A 16666-nucleotide genomic window follows, 5' to 3' on the forward strand; every position below is an offset into this window, starting at 1 on the left:
TTAAAATATATGCTTTTTTTGATACTCAAATTAAAATACCGGGTGAATATGCTAAAAAGAGAAACTATTTCAGAAATTGCATATAAAAATCTTATAAAATGCAAACGTATAGGTAGTTAATAATAAATAAATTGCCTTATTTATCTTTTCTAATGAAAAAATTCATTCGTAACCAATTCATTGCGACCTTAATTTTTGTAACCAAGATCGATTAGATATACATTTTAATCTTATCCAAAGCATTTCCCTAAAAATCTAGCCAAATCCCTCTTCCCAAACGATCGTAATTTCCAAATATTATCGACTTACAGCAGTTACTTGCTCTAACAATTTATACGAGATACACCTATATAAATATGTGTACGAATTTGTCTAGTCTAATTATTTCCAACGTATGACATAATATTTTAAATCTATGATTGTACGAGTCGAAATGAGTCTAAATCTCCAGGATAAGCACCGACGAAACAGACCTCCGGTTTTCCCACATCTAATCGGGCGACTGACGCGAACAGGTAAATATACAACAAAGTTTAGCGCGGATTTCTTACAAATTCATACAAGCATTAAACAAGGGATTTACAGTGATTTTTAATAACGTCTATTGAATTTAAAACCGCAATTGCGGTTAAGAAGCGACGGGGGCGTTCGAGATTATCCGTAGCACTTTCATTGTCATAGCCAATTTGGACAATGTTTATGACAACGACAAAAATAGACTAGCAGTGCACTTTTTTGGAAACTGATAAAATAAATGTAGATTATTTTTCGAAATTTGTTGTGCGTTTACCTATGGAAATTTTATATTTTTTTAAGTACATTTTCAAGATTTCTTTATGAAAATGAAGAAATCAATAAAACTAATTTAAGTGTAATATCATTCTGCCGTTTTTGAGTAATATTAAATTCTAAATTAGTCAATTCTTAAAAAAATATCGAATTAATGAAGTACATTATTTTTGCGTTTAATAAAATTAATTGTAATATCCTTATTGTAATGTTATAAAAAATGTAATTAATAATATGCTAGGCTAAAACTATGAAATCATATCTACTAAAAAAATAGTTGACTTGACTTGAATTTTAAAATGAATAAGTAATATTGGTTTCATTCATTAATTTTTTTAAGATATAATCTTAGTTTTCAATCATCAACTAATTTTTACACCACATCGTACTTTCATAAATTTGAAAAGAAAATAATAAACGAGAATGACTTTCATTATCAAAATGAATGAATGGAGGTATCATTATTAGTATAAAATTTTACCTGCGATTTAAAAATGCGTAATAAGTCTCATATCTCCTTTTCTAATTGACTATTTGACTTTTGTAATATTGAAAATTCATTCACATTTAAATGTCCTTTATAATCTTTTACATCCTGTCCATTATGATTTACAATTGATTTTTGACTTTATGAATTATATCTTTTACTAATGCATTAGGAAAGATAGTAAATTATTTCTGGAAATAGAATTTAAGATTTTTGCGGTAATTTGAACATTAGGTGAATATCTGATAAGCTTCAAAGTTCATTCATTGCAATATAAAGAAATATATTTACTTTTTAAATTGAATAATATTTCGATTCATAATAAATGGTATTCAAAACGTGGATAAAAAGCTTATATATAAGAGCTAAATTAACTCTTATGATTATAGTAGAAATTGATCAAATCGTTTATTATATAAAATTCTAAGAAACTATTGATGTAGTGTATATTTTAAGAACAAGGAAAATTAGCAGATAATCATACCGTTTATATAAAGTTCATAAAACCTATTGCAATAAAGTATTTGTAATATGGAACTTCAATAATATTAGGGCCACCACTGGACGGTCTGATATGCCCTTTCTTTTTTATATTAATCAAAAAAATTACTAGATGTCATATTTTATAGACAGTTGTAATTACTAAATGAAATAAAAATAATGGAATTTAATGTTGAGTGTTTTTCACAGAGTAGTAAAATATAATTTAGTTCAATTAAAAAAAAATCTTGTTTTAAACCGATCTATAATGCGGAAAATTGATATAACATTTATCAACAAAGTTTGATAAAGTGAGAGATGAACCACGGATACATAAAGTAAGTGAATCATTGAAGGACATTCTTTCATTCATTCATTTTATCCATTTATAATTAGAAATTGAAGTTTATTATATAAAAACTAGACGAAAAAATTGCCTGACGATTTTTATGAAAAAAATTATAGTCTCTATTTGATAAAATCTAAATGAATATACCAATCTAGAATTATCTTTAAATGATTAATTTTCATCTGAAGATGTAGAAGTAAGAAACAGAACTTACAAAAATAAAGAAATTACAATTAAACTATAAAAACTCACCGTCACTATGCCTGTTGTATTTAGCGGCTGTTCCTAATATCTGATCAATGCTATAAACTCCCCGTTGTCTCATAGGCGTTTCTTGCTGCGGAGGAACTTGAATCTGTTGTGACATCATCTTGAATTGTCAAGTCTTTCACAATAATTTCCAAAAAAACTATCAACACCGATTTACAAGAACACTAACAATATCAAAATCGTTAACTACACACAAAAGCACATTATAGTGATTTACTTTATCACAGGGACATCAACGTCCTGCGTTGGTCGGATAGATACTGAACTAGTCATTGATGATAACAACAATTTTGTGTAAGAGCTTTCGTACCCCCACCCTCGGTTAGAAATAACACAACAAATAATTACCCCGAAGGAAGACGCATAGTGTATTCTTTTGCACATCCCCTTTCCCGCAAGGGTAGCTTTGGTATACCTGTCCCGGTCTCGCACCCCGCTGAATTAAAATTTGATTCAGCGGCCAATAGCGCCGAGGGTAGGCGGGACGAGCTTGCGCCATCGGAGCTTTGAATGAAAAGCTCCCATACAATGAACGAGTGATTTCGAATTGTGTGACTTACGATATTATTGGATGAATGGTTTTAACTTGGCCAATATGTGAATGTTTTTGCATTACTTCTACACATTTTCTAAATATGTCGTTATAATAATATATTAATTCTTTAGTAATTTTAACTGATTATGTTTTGATTTTAAATTTTGCAAATTTAAAGATTTTCTTTTGCTAATATATTATTTATATTTATATTTATGTCGAGAACGTTTTGCGATAATAAAACTTACACTCACACTTCGAAACTTATCTGACCTCTTTAATTTAATTAAAATTATATTTCATTAAGCTTAATGACTTTGTCAAATTATTGAAAACTATTGTTTACAAAATAGGTAGGTACTAAAAAATTATAGTTTTTTATATATATTTGGGTTTGTTACTTCATAAATTGAGTTATATATTTAGTATTATTTTAAATAGATAACCTGTAGAGATTCCTGAAAATATTCACAAGGTGAGAGTCATTCTTCAGACAGTCTCATAATATAAATAAGAACTAGTGGGGTGTATGGCATCGTCCCTTAAGGCAAGTTGCTGGAACTTCCCGTACCGTAACGAAATGTTGGAGGAATATTGAATGTTTTCAAATAGATTATTATAAATAAATGCTGTAACATTATCTAATATTTATAAGAATTGTATAAACTGAATTGCAAAGTTGAAATTATTTCTTTAAAGTATATTAGAACTTTGGTCAAAATTAAAAATAAAATTTGAATTATTTTCGATATACAAAAAAAAAAAATTCTTGAAAACAAAAATTAAAAAAAAAATTTGAAACAAAATTTTTTTTATCTAAAATCAATTATTTTGTTAAAACAAGCAAAAGTTCTTTGAATCATTCAACGGACGCTTAGTTCTCTCAAAAACTGCTATTTTTTGCACATTTAGCCTTGTATCTTCTAAATGGCTGGGACAGTCTTTGTCAAAAACTAATTACCACTTCTCCCAATCATTAAAAATTGAATGTTTTTTAGATCATTCAAATCGGATGCTCCGTTCTCTCAAAAACTCGCTTTCTATTTTCTGCACTCTTTGCTCTTTATCTCCGTAACTGCTGGATCTGCCTTTTCCAAAAACTAATCAGCACATCTCCCTATCGATAGGAATCAAATGTTTTGGAACTATTCAAATCGGTTGATTAGTGCGCCCGAAAACGTGGACGAAATATTGTATCCATACATACATACACACACACATCCATTTTTTCTGCGGTATGCCAAAATGTTGAGAAACCTTCAAAACGTCGAGAAATGTAAAAATTTTCAATTTCGATTTTTGGACGATTACAATAACTTACCGTACGGGAAGTTAATAAACTATGAAATTAATTGAGATAATATAAATCTTATAAAGGTACTGTAAATTCTGAGACTTACGTACAATTGAGGAGAAAAAAGTTGCAAATAAATTAAATAAAATATTATTATTCGACACCAATATTAGTATATTCAAACATATCACAATCCTATAAAAAATTTTAAACGCAAATATTTTTAATTAAAAAGCTGACTGTAAGCCATTCAACTATTGAAGATTAAAGATTAAATTTTAAGAGTTTGTTAATAGAAAATACATTAAGTTTGTTGTCAATAATACTTAAATAATAATTATCTTGTAATATATATTGATTTAATAGAAATCCAGCAAACGTATCAGTTTTGTATAAATATAAAAAATGTCAAAATAGATTAATATTTATATTTTCTTCTTTAAATCGAAATATTATATAAAGAAATTTATTTTAGTTTAAAACATCATAGTTTTATTAGGGAATGCGTTTTTGGTATCGGTTCTAACCGTTCTTTGCTGTATTTTTAATAAATAGATATAGATCACCTATTATAAATAATTGAAAGAGAGGTTTCCATGCTTAATTATTTCGTTTTTTTTTTGAAAGCATTAAGTATTTATATATATAACGATCTATGCCAAAATGAACCTTATGATATTTTTTATTACTATTATATATATTTACAACTATGCTGACTAAGAGGTTTAGGAAATTTGAATACTTGCATTTGTCTATACAATAAAATACACTGTTTTAAAATAGTGATATGTTGAAAAGACTAATCAATAGTTGATTTTTCATTCCATTGATAAATTATACCGATAATATGTAAATTTAGTTTTCATCAAAATCATTGTTGACTTAGATCCAGTGATGATTTTGTTTTCAGTCCTCAATAGTAGTTTTCTGTTAGTATTGTGTCAATACAAATTTTTATAGTATACAAGCTATTATATTTAATGTTTAGAAATTTGTTATTAATCACATTTGCAGTAAAATCAATTTAATTAGCCTTTATATCCAAAAGATTTTGACGGTTGAGCATTGTTATTTCAAATTATGAGAGACTAGATTTGCATGCAAAATAGTTAAACTATTCACACTGAAAATTCATTGATAAATTCTTGGTACTGCATTCAAATTAAGTATTAAACCTGAATTCTTATGAATGAAAGTCACCGGATGTGACTTTATGACGGTATCTAACAAAACGGTACAGAAGTCATTCATAGTTTCAGGCTGATATACCTACCTGCCCAGGTAATCGAAATTATTTCAATTCGATATCATTGATAATTGACTTCTGACTTCTTATACCGTCGTAAAATATAAATCGACGTAATATTTCCTTCTTTTGTTATACAAATAGTTTGAGGCGAACCCGATTTGTATTGTTCGAAGTGTTCCAATTGTCGTTAAAAGAGATTTCGTTCAATGATTGCTTTTGTGGACAATAAGGATTAAATTGGTCAAGTGTCCTACGTCCTGTAAGTTTTAATCCAAAACCATGGATTATGTAAATTATCAATATTAAAATGTTTTAATACATTTCGCATGAAATTACACCAGAGGTTTTAAGCACATATTTCAAATATGGAATACATTAACGTAAAAGTACATTAAATAAATAAGCTAGTGGAAATGTTTATGACGTAGAATGGAAGTTTGGCAATTGCTTTGTATTTTTTCAATCAGAATATTATTAGATAAACTGATACAAGTACATTAAAAACAAATATGAGTAAAATTTTGCCAATTATTATTTTGTATCGAAATATGTTTTATATCTTGATAAAATTTCATTCAATAAATAAATTAAAAAATATTTTTGAAATACTATTAAAAAATTAGTTTTTAACCATTTTCACATCGCACATTTTTGTGTAAATTTCTTGTCATATTTTTATCTAGTAATAATACTGTATGCTTGTACTATTAAATGAATGAGTTAATAGAAATATTTATAGATTAGATTTATTTGTCACAAATATTTTGTACCTATCAATTACTATATACTATTCGCATTTTTTCAGTATTGGGTTAACATTTTATATCAATTTATTAGTCTAAATTCTGTAAAATAAAGCGAAACATTATTTTTTTATTTTTTTATATATCATTCTGAAATCAATTCAATATACATTATAGAAATGATTTTGATTTTATAGTTTTTATAAAATGATATTACGATATCAGCATGGAAAATCTGTTATTCTGCGCAAATATTACTCATGTTTTTTTTATTTTTTAGTTATTTAAATTATTATAATTTGATATTTTATACCTTTTTTTTAATGTTATAATTGATTGCTTAATAATACTATAATTGTATGCTATAATTATGTTATTTTAATAATTGCATTTTAAGTTCTGCTGGAGCTAATTTGCTGGATATATACTAGAGTAAATAAAATAATTATTATTAACTTCCCGTAGGGTAAGTTATTGTAATGAGCCGAAAATCTAAATTGAAAATTTTTACTTTTCTCGGCGTTTTGAAGGTTTCTGAACATTTTGGCATACCTCAGAAAAAATAGATGTGTGTGTGTGTAAGGATACAAATTTCCAGTCACGTTTTCGGGCGCACGGATCAACCGATTTGAATGGTTCAAAAAACATTCAATTCCTATTGATAGGGAGAAGAGCTGATTAGTTTTTGGCAAAGGCAGGTCCAGCCATTTCGGAGATACGGAGCAAAGAGTGCAGAAAATAGAAATCGAGTTTTTGAGAGAACAGAGTATCCGATTTGAATGATCTAGAAAACATTCAATTAGTAATGATTAGGAGAAGTGCTTATTAGTTTTTGACAAAGGCAGGCCCAGCCATTTCAAAGATACGGAGCTAAATATGTAAAATATGGCAGTTTTTGAGAGAACTAAGCGTCCGATTTAAATGATTCAAAGAAGTTTCTACTTGTCTTGACAAAATAATTGATTTTGGAAAAAAAAATTGTTTCAACTTTTTTTTTCAAAAAAAATTTTTTTTGTATATTAAAAATAATTCAGATTTTATTTTTAATTCTGACTATAGTTCTAATACACTTTAAATAAATAATTTCAACTTTGCAATAAGGTTTATATATTTCTTATAAATATTAGACAATGTTACAATAATAATAATAAATATAATTTGAAAACATTCAGTATTCCTCGAACATTTCGTTACGGTACGGGAAGTTCCAGCAATTTGCCTTAAGGCACGATGCCATACACTCCACTAGTTTTAAATTCACATTATATTGCATTTTATCTCTTGATATGTTTAGTTTTTAATATAATTTATTAAAACTTCGATAATTTTATGTAGAGTCTGTAATAGAATAAAAAAAATAAAGTCATTATTATATTTAGTCATTATATATTGCGTTTTATCTCATATATTTGACTTTTATTTTAATTTAATAATGCTTCAAAAATACTTTCAAGACTAAAATTGAATAAACAAAACAATTAGTAAATTAAAATTAATTAAATCACATTTTGTAGCTTGATATGCAAATTAGTGTTTATTGTATTTTAATATATTATTAGGTAATAAGTAATAAGTTACATTAATTTAATCATTCCTTTATTATACAGGCAAATGTATTTTTCATTTTGTCTCATCATAAAATTTAATATATAACAAAAAGTTAGCAGATTCATATTTAACGTTTGCTCGCGTTCGTGACACATAGACACGTTCTTAAATAGCACGCATGAAGAAATTAATAACATCATATTAAATCCTTCAAATATTGTACTACATTGTTCACATACTGCCTAAAACAGGGAGGAACTAGAAAATAATTATAATGGAACTACACCGGCCCTAACTCGGTGATACGACAATAATTATTTCATATGCCATTCGCATATATAGTAAAAATAATACTGTTATGAAACTAAGATTTAATTTGTTTCTATAATATTGAAAGCTCTTAATGTAAAAGGTAAAACTTTTAGAATAATTTTGATATGTGTCAAAACCTTCTCTATAATTTTTCAATTAAAACTTAAATTCAACCAATTTCTTCAAATTAAATTTTAGATTAGCTTATTCATGAAAAGTATCTAAAGTAGCATTATTTTCTTGTGAATTAAGTACACTTTCGTTATTTTTAAAGTATATAAAGTATAAAAAAAGTATATATAGTATGCGTCATAAAATTATTAATAATAAAGTCTAATCTAACAAGTCAAAATTTAATGTGCAATGTTAAATTTTTTGTCAAAATGAACCCGTCAAAATTGTAATCATATTATTGATTATTGAATATTAATATATTAAAGATTAAATAAATAATTATATATTTATATATGTATGTAATTTTTTTATAATGTATATTTTTATATATTAAATGATAGTTGATAGTTGCTATGACCATAGATAAATAAGTATAAAAAAAGGCTATGACAAAGTAAAAACTGATCTAATTGAGAATTACGAAATTATTGATCGAAAATTTTGGTGTTACGGAACACGTATATGTTGAAAACGTTATTAAAATAACAAATAATAATAATAATGAAATGTAAAAAGATATTAGTTTATTAGATTTCATAATAATCTTAAAATAGAATTGTGTATTAATCAGCACTATTGTTAGTCTAACGGTTATATCCATTATAATTACAATGAAATTTTGAAATAAAATACTGTAAGTTTGACAAATTAAAATTAGTGTGCAGATGCCTGAGTACAACTTTACAATTGCAAACTATAAGTTATTATATTAGTTAAATTCTTTAGAAAAATGTATTTAATAGTTTAATTCCACTTGATCCTTACAAATATCACAGGTTGTAAATTTTGTAACTTTTTGTGTAAGTGTACATGTAATACATTTATAATTATCATAAGTAATACATTTATTATTATCATAAGTGTACATATAATTAATAATGAATTCAAAGAAAAAAATTAATTATTAGTAAAATACTTTTTGTAAGAAATAAATGTATGATAACAATACAGTATATAATCAAGTAGTGTAATATACAAGTTCTAACTGATTATTTAACAATTTATATTTTCAATAAAATACAACCCTTTCGAATTCTTAGTACTCAGTTTATAATAAAGTTAATAAAGGCAACGCTGAAAGATCACTCGTACGTGCATCTCACTGTGAAAAGCCATGTGAGCAAAAAGTCACCCCTTTTAACTTGCTCCCTTCGCAAATAAAAGTTAAGTAATATATTACAAACGCAAGTAAATTAAAACATTTTGATACTAATATACAAATTGATGAAAGTACAAATAAATTTAGAATTTATAAGTTAGAAAATTAAAAGAAAATACATTATTTAATATTTTATTAGATAGTTCATTCTATTAAAAATGTTATACTATAGTATGCTATACTATACTTATAGTATAGTAAGATTTGATAATTTTTATATAATTTGTAATGAATTAGGTAAAATTAAAAATATGCTAAGGCTAAAAATCTGAAAAAAATATAAAATAAGGTTCAATTTATAAAATAATTGAATGTTTCCAAGAATGTATTTTTTAAAGGTACAAACTAAAATAAGTACTTATATATTGTTATAGAAAAAGGATTTTGAATGTGCAGTCCAAATTACAATTCAACCGTTTTACAGAAATTTACTTGATGATTTAATTACGTTTGCAGTAAGTATAAAAAATATTTTATTCCCAACAAAAAATCACAATAATAATATCTGAGATATTTTTGAATTGATAAACGGACCAGAAATTATTTATGATGTGAAAAGACAATAATAAACGAGCTCATAATTTAAAAATAAATTTAGATGTTTCTATACATTTTTTCTTTAATGCATCAATTATTAGCATTAAAAAAGGAAATAAAACAGTGCTAGAATTTCTCAAAACAGTTTACAAAAGTCTATTCTATGAAAAACGACATAATTAAATACATTAATTTGATGATCAACTACAACTTTGATATATAATCAGCTTCAAATGCGTCAGCATAAGCATAATTGTTAATATCAATCATTTTCTATTTTTTATATGATTATATAACTATCATATAATTAATTTCCGATTTGAATTTAATTTTTATGATTTACTTTAATCTTTTTTTCATGAATTACTCAACTACTTATTGCAAATTATGTTTAATGTTAGTTAAATTTATTTTACTACTAATCCTTTAATATATATAATTTTTTTGACAAAACTCTCATAAAATAATCATATCCAAGACATCATTGCTAATATGATAAACATTTTTTGTATTCAATTTTCTGAATATTTTTTTTGATAAAATGCCTTTGGACGCTGAAGTGAGTACACGCTTGTAAGTAGTATTTTAGTTTAATTCTTTAATAATACTATTTAATAATTTTCATAAATAACTAATTTAGTGATCGAGAAATAGGACCTTTATATGAGTAAAAAAAAAACTTGATTCCGGCGTTCGACCCATGCAATGGATGTTGAAACAAGAATTGAATTGCCGAAATTGAAAGAAACCGAAATTTTTAGATTAATACGTTAATCGTGTTTAGTTTACTATTTTTAATTGAGTTTGTAACTTAATATTTTCAGATGCGCCGACTAAAACAAATGTTAATAAAAGAATTTCACGAAGAAAATCATGCCCTCCAGTTCTTAGGATTGACCTACGCTCGTACATTTCAATAAATCAAAATTTATTTTATAAAATATTTATTCAAAAACTAAACTTAACTGCTGTATGTTTATACTAAAAGCTATGTTACCAGTCTATATAAATATAAGTTCTACGCTCTATGTTTAATTTCGATTGTAAATATTTTTAAAATAAGCCAACAGTCTGTGTTGTCTGAGTCCTGGTTGAACAAGTTTCTTGTATAATTGTAATAATAATTATTCATATCATAAATTTACATTTAAATAGATTTAAATTAAAAAGTTTTTTGTGATTTAGGAAAGTACTAAATAATACTGAGTGTAATTAATACTTCTAAATTACAAAAAATTTAACATCATATAGTTACAATTGTGTTACAAATGTATTCTCATATTATATTAAGATTAAAAAATATCTTGTTACTCTAAAAAGCACTATGAAATTCAGACAGGTCTGCAAACTATTATTAATCAGTTGACTTATAGAAACTAATCTGTTTCCTAGCTATGATTAGATAAACAATAATCAATGATTTTCATATTTTTATTAAATGACAGATTCACAGAATCATATATAATTTTTTTTACATGTATAAAAATACAAAACTAGGCTAAGTAATTAAAATAACAATTGATGTATAACTAAGCTATAAAATTCAGAAGCGGTAAAGTAAGCTAATCAGTATTTCCAATTGCCCCACTCAGAACTAAATTAATTGCAGCTTGCACATCATTATTACAAATCACAAGTGCTTGCAAATTAATAGCATCATCTGTAAGCCCCAATTCTCTCATTCTATTCAACTGGATTGCAAGATTGCTATTTTCATTTCTATTTTCAGTTTGACTAGATGGTGTCACTCTATTAGTGTCTCTAACCTGTCGCATAGCATTTCTCAATGCATTACTAAACATAGAAGAAGTTATAATCGAGCTAGGTGAACGAATTAAACTAGAACTACTCGAAGATGTTGTTGGGACAGAATTTGTTGGGGTATTAGAATTGGATGTATTACTTGCAAAAGCAAGGGCAGCAGATAACTGATTAGAAGTAATCCTACTATTACTTTCAGAATTTGTTCTATGTGCTGGAAAACCAACACTGAAATTCTCAGATCCTGACGAGTCTGAATCACTTTCAGCCATTAGACTACTCATTGATGGCATACTAGCACTGGTGCCTGAAAGTTTAAATTTAAATAAATTAGCTATGAATGTAGAATAATGAATCTTCAAAAAGATTTAGATCATTTTTACCAGGTTTTTGTGTTTTTGCGGTCTTTTCATTCCCTTTAATCATCTCCATTACAAACACTAGCGCTTTGATAAGTGATGGGTGGTTTTGTGCCATTCTTCTGAAAGTACTCTCTACTTTTATTTGTGTTAACAAATATGGATCTTCTAAGAAGGCTATTGCTCTTAGATCATTGTTCAGCTCAGGCACTTCTTGTAATATCTTATTTAAATTTTCAGGACGGTTTATCTTCTGCAATATGTTAGAAATTGTCGAAAATTCTATATTCAATAGTGTTATTTATTATATCAAGTTCTAATCACTTAAATTAGTTTACGATTTAAATTAGTAAAAATACTTGATTATATGTCAGAACTTATGTTAATAATACAAAACATATTTTACCAACAATGCTGCCATTTTATTGTGTGGATAATTTCGAATGGATGCAAGAAATTGGTAAACTTTCAAAATTTCTTCATCTGAAATAGTAGGAGTTGGAATTTCCTTTGGTTTATGCCGAGTAAAAGTGTAAAGTACAACGTTTGGCTCAATACCACATTCAGACAATGTTTGACAATCATTCAATATTTGACAATTAAAAACAAGTTCTGTAAAAAAAGTATATATTTAGATAATGACTGATTTTAAATAAAATTACTTATAATAATACCTATAGGATTCTTTGGAGTCTCAAACCACTGCAGAAAGCGTTCTTTTAAAGATTTCACACTTTCTTCTGCATCACAAAAAGGAATTTTGTATTTCATACAATCGGTTTTTGATATTCGATGCATTATAGTAATAGACATTTTTATTAATACAAATAACTAAAAAAAAGTTTATTTGTTTGTGATGTTAAAGAATTTCGTAAATAAATATATAAATGCAAGTTTGGCCGTTTTGCTTGTAATGCTGAATTACATTTAATATTGACAGCTGTCATCTGCAATTCTTTTCCCTCTTTTCCATTCACGCGCCTATCTGACACAGAACTTCATACTGTAGCCCGCGAATTTTAAAAAGTAATTTAAAACAGAAATTTATTATTATTTTTATTAGATATTTTTGTAATATTTGTGTAAGTTCAAGAACTGATGCAGATGTAATACAATAATTGCATTTACCATAAAAATTGAAAATGTAAAAAATATCCAAATAAGTTTTTTTTTACTTATATAGAAATAATACAGTTATCATATTAAATAATCTTATAACATTTTTCACATGCCCAAAACCAAAGGTTTTCACATTGCCTAGAATTCTTCTAAGTTGTGTGTGTATATATATTAAAAATTGAAATTTTTTCATGCTATTTCTATACAAAACTTTTTATTGAATTGCGCTCTATCTAAAATACAATATTACGAGCAAAAACTTTCAGAGAATTGTATTTTATCAATTTGGTACCATTTGAGCTTTTGGGAGCAAGGAAATTCAAAAATTAAGTTCATATTAAGAACCACCCTAAGTTCAAGTTCTTTAAGAAACCGTTCTCATACATTTTTATAAAAAAATAATGAAATTTTTTTAAATATAAATTTAATTATGTCAAAAGTTTATTACTCAAGGATTTTGAGGATTTGGAAATATTATTAGATCAATAAATATTACATAATATAAGTTTTGATTTATTTAAACGTACGAGCGTAGGTCAATCCCAAAAACTGGAGGGCATGATTTTCTTCATGAAATTCTTTTATTAACATTTGTTTTAGTGCTGTGCGGCGCATCTGCAAAAATAAGTCGCAAACTCAATAAAAAAAATAGTAAAATAAACTCTATTATCGTATTAATCTAAAATTTTCATTTAGTTTTATGCACCATATTTTAATGTACTTACTACATTTATCGGTTTCTTAGCGCAATCCAATTCTTGTTTCAACATCCATTGCACCGGTCGAACGCCAAAATGAAGTTTTGGATCAAAAATATCTTTTCTATACTCATATAAAGGTCCTATTTCTCGATCGCTAAATTAGTTATTTTTGAAAATTAGTAAATAGTCTTATTAAAGAATTTATCTAAAATATTACTTACAAGCGTGTACCCACTTCAGCGTCTAAAGGCATTTTGTCAAAAAAATTATTCAGAAAATGTAATACAAAAAATGCCTATTGTTTTGTTTATCAATGATGTCTTGGATATGATTATTTTATTTAAACAAGAGTAGAAGAGCAATGTTTCAAACCAACGCAGAATTATATTTATGAAGTCGCTAATATTTCACAATCGAGTCGTCGCTTAAATTTTTTCTATGTTGGTAGCTCTGTCGTCACAACTTGACGTTCTACGAAAATCATATCCGGGATCTCTCTTTTCCATTTGATGGAACTTGTAGAAGTTTATTTCTAAATCTGTTAAAGAAATAATCATGGGCGAGGTACGTGTAAAATTTTAATATTATTACAATATGTAGTAGATGATTTATAAAACGTTAACAATATTTTCTCAGAGCTATTACAGTGTATATTAATTTTTGTTGATTTATTATCATGTTAAAATGTATTCATTTCAATGTTATAGGCCGAAGAAACTCAAAAGAAGAAGCGTACCTTCAGAAAGTTTACTTTCAGAGGGGTCGACTTGGATCAATTACTGGATATGCCCAAGTAAGTGATTTTTAATATGATTGTGAATTTTGTAGGTTATGTGTATGTGGTTTACATGTTCAAAAATTGAATTATATCACTTGCTATTAGCTACTATTATCATTTGAATTGGTGATTATCATCCTAAACATAATGTTATCCGCGAGTTAAATTCAATGTTTATAAAAATGGATCATATTTAGGGTTAAACCTGACAGCCGGTGAGTTGAATATATCTTTTCGGTTTGCATTTGCATATAATTTAATATTGCCATTAAATAAGGATACATTAAGATCACATGCAGTTAATTGCTATCCCAACTTTACTAGAAATTCATATGTCTGGAAGTAGTACATGCTATTGTTGAGAGCCAGCCCAGACATAAATTGTTGATTTCTCTATTTTATGAATTAAATTTGTGTAAAAATGCTGTTTTAACAGATGTTAATGAAATTCTCCACTAGTACTGCTCATACTTTGAAGAATTTGTTATATATGAACAGCTTTTCCTAATAGATTTTTTTATTTTAGTGAGCAATTGATGGAATTAATGCATGCAAGAGCTCGCAGGCGTTTTGCTCGTGGTTTGAAGCGCAAACCAATGGCACTTGTTAAAAATTACGTAAAGCCAAAAAGATGCTCCTCCAAATGAGAAACCTGAAATTGTAAAGACTCACCTTCGCAACATGATTATTGTTCCAGAGATGGTTGGTTCCATTGTTGGTGTTTACAATGGAAAAACATTCAATCAAGTTAGTTTATTTACCAATATTAATTTCAATATAAATATTGTGATCAATTACTAATTTATTTATATTTGTTAGGTTGAAATCAAACCTGAAATGATTGGACACTACTTGGGAGAATTTTCTGTGACATATAAGCCTGTTAAACACGGTAGACCAGGTATTGGTGCTACACACAGTTCCAGATTTATTCCACTTAAATAAAAATGTATGCTTTCCATTAATATATTTATTTGGAAAAGTAATATTGTCTTTCAGTTTACAATGAATATTTATTTGTCAACAGAATTGATGTCAAATTCTTACAATATGAGTTTGTATAACATATATGCTATTAACCCAGTTACAATTAAAATAAGTAGCCACTTCAAAAATTTTCTCATAACAACTTTACCGGCTCCTTCAATTGACTGAATTATTTTATTATTCATCAAAAATAATTTTTTACTCTCTGTGATAAACAATTGCTTGGTTGACTCACTAAATTTGCGTGCTTCGTTGTCCATATCATCCCGAAGCTTCTTTTTTAAATTGTATAAATTAGCACCTTCAAAATCAGTGACTGCTTCTCCTGAGATAATAATAATTATTAAAATTATAGTAAATACAATACAAAATTGAAATTAAATTACCTGGTATATTTTTGTTTTTGTTCGCTTTGGTAGTATAGAATATGCTCTTTTTTTTCTGAGATCTGGCCACCAGACAGTAAACCCATGTATAAATGATAAACGTATACCAGCAATAAAATCTGTGATAAAACAAATAATCATTATGTTTTACAAAGTTTTTATTATGACAAAAGCAGTACCTTATTATTATCAGCCAAATAATGCAGATGATTCAAATAGTTTGCTACACTTTCTCGTATAACATATGTTTTTTTCCAATCTTTTCCTAAGTAGAATTCTAAGTCTTTTTCAAATGCGTCTATTCTTCTCAATGATGTGCATAGCATTGGATGATCAACATTTCTTTCCAAATATTTAAAAATTTCATAAAACACCAATAATCCTTCAGCCCATACTGATTGGTCAGAGAGTGCTTAAAAATATGCATTTATGAATATATACAATTTATAATAACTAGAATACATATGAGAAACTGCAAATGCTTCTTATGCATAAAATACTACTTCATCAAGTTGTTTCTGCAATACAATACATAAAACAATTTGACAATTGCAATATAATTTATCTATCATCTTTTTAGCATCTAATATTAATAACTATTAAATATTAATTACCAAAAGCAAGTTTCGCATTTACTAAAGCATCACTA

The 16666-nt window shown here is 26.6% G+C and overlaps 2 protein-coding genes and 1 pseudogene across 2 annotated transcripts in view; 2 read left to right on the top strand and 1 right to left on the bottom strand.

Annotated features, from left to right (window-relative positions):
- Nucleotides 1-11473: 11473 nt before the first annotated feature.
- LOC113363505 (ubiquitin-like protein 7) lies at nucleotides 11474-12916 on the bottom strand. Its single transcript, XM_026606001.1, has 4 exons — nucleotides 12721-12916; nucleotides 12453-12658; nucleotides 12071-12299; nucleotides 11474-11994 (listed from the first exon to the last, which is right to left on the bottom strand). Exons 1-4 carry the CDS (start codon nucleotides 12857-12859, stop codon nucleotides 11489-11491), a joined length of 1080 nt encoding a protein of 359 aa, XP_026461786.1. The 5' UTR covers nucleotides 12860-12916; the 3' UTR covers nucleotides 11474-11488.
- Nucleotides 12917-14295: 1379 nt separating this feature from the next.
- Nucleotides 14296-15630, top strand: LOC113374453 (annotated as a pseudogene).
- A 550-nt stretch (nucleotides 15631-16180) lies between these two features.
- LOC113382854 (ATP-dependent Clp protease ATP-binding subunit clpX-like, mitochondrial) overlaps nucleotides 16181-16666 on the top strand; it is a 3442-nt gene continuing 2956 nt past the window's right edge. Inside the window, exon 1 of the mRNA XM_026621104.1 lies at nucleotides 16181-16235. Coding sequence (XP_026476889.1) covers nucleotides 16181-16235 — 55 coding nt within the window. The remainder of the gene's footprint in view (nucleotides 16236-16666) is intronic.

Source organism: Ctenocephalides felis, unplaced genomic scaffold, assembly GCF_003426905.1.
Source record: "Ctenocephalides felis isolate EL2017-DRISC unplaced genomic scaffold, ASM342690v1 CF-g0.4_SCAFFOLD_00845, whole genome shotgun sequence".
Taxonomy (NCBI): domain Eukaryota; kingdom Metazoa; phylum Arthropoda; class Insecta; order Siphonaptera; family Pulicidae; genus Ctenocephalides; species Ctenocephalides felis.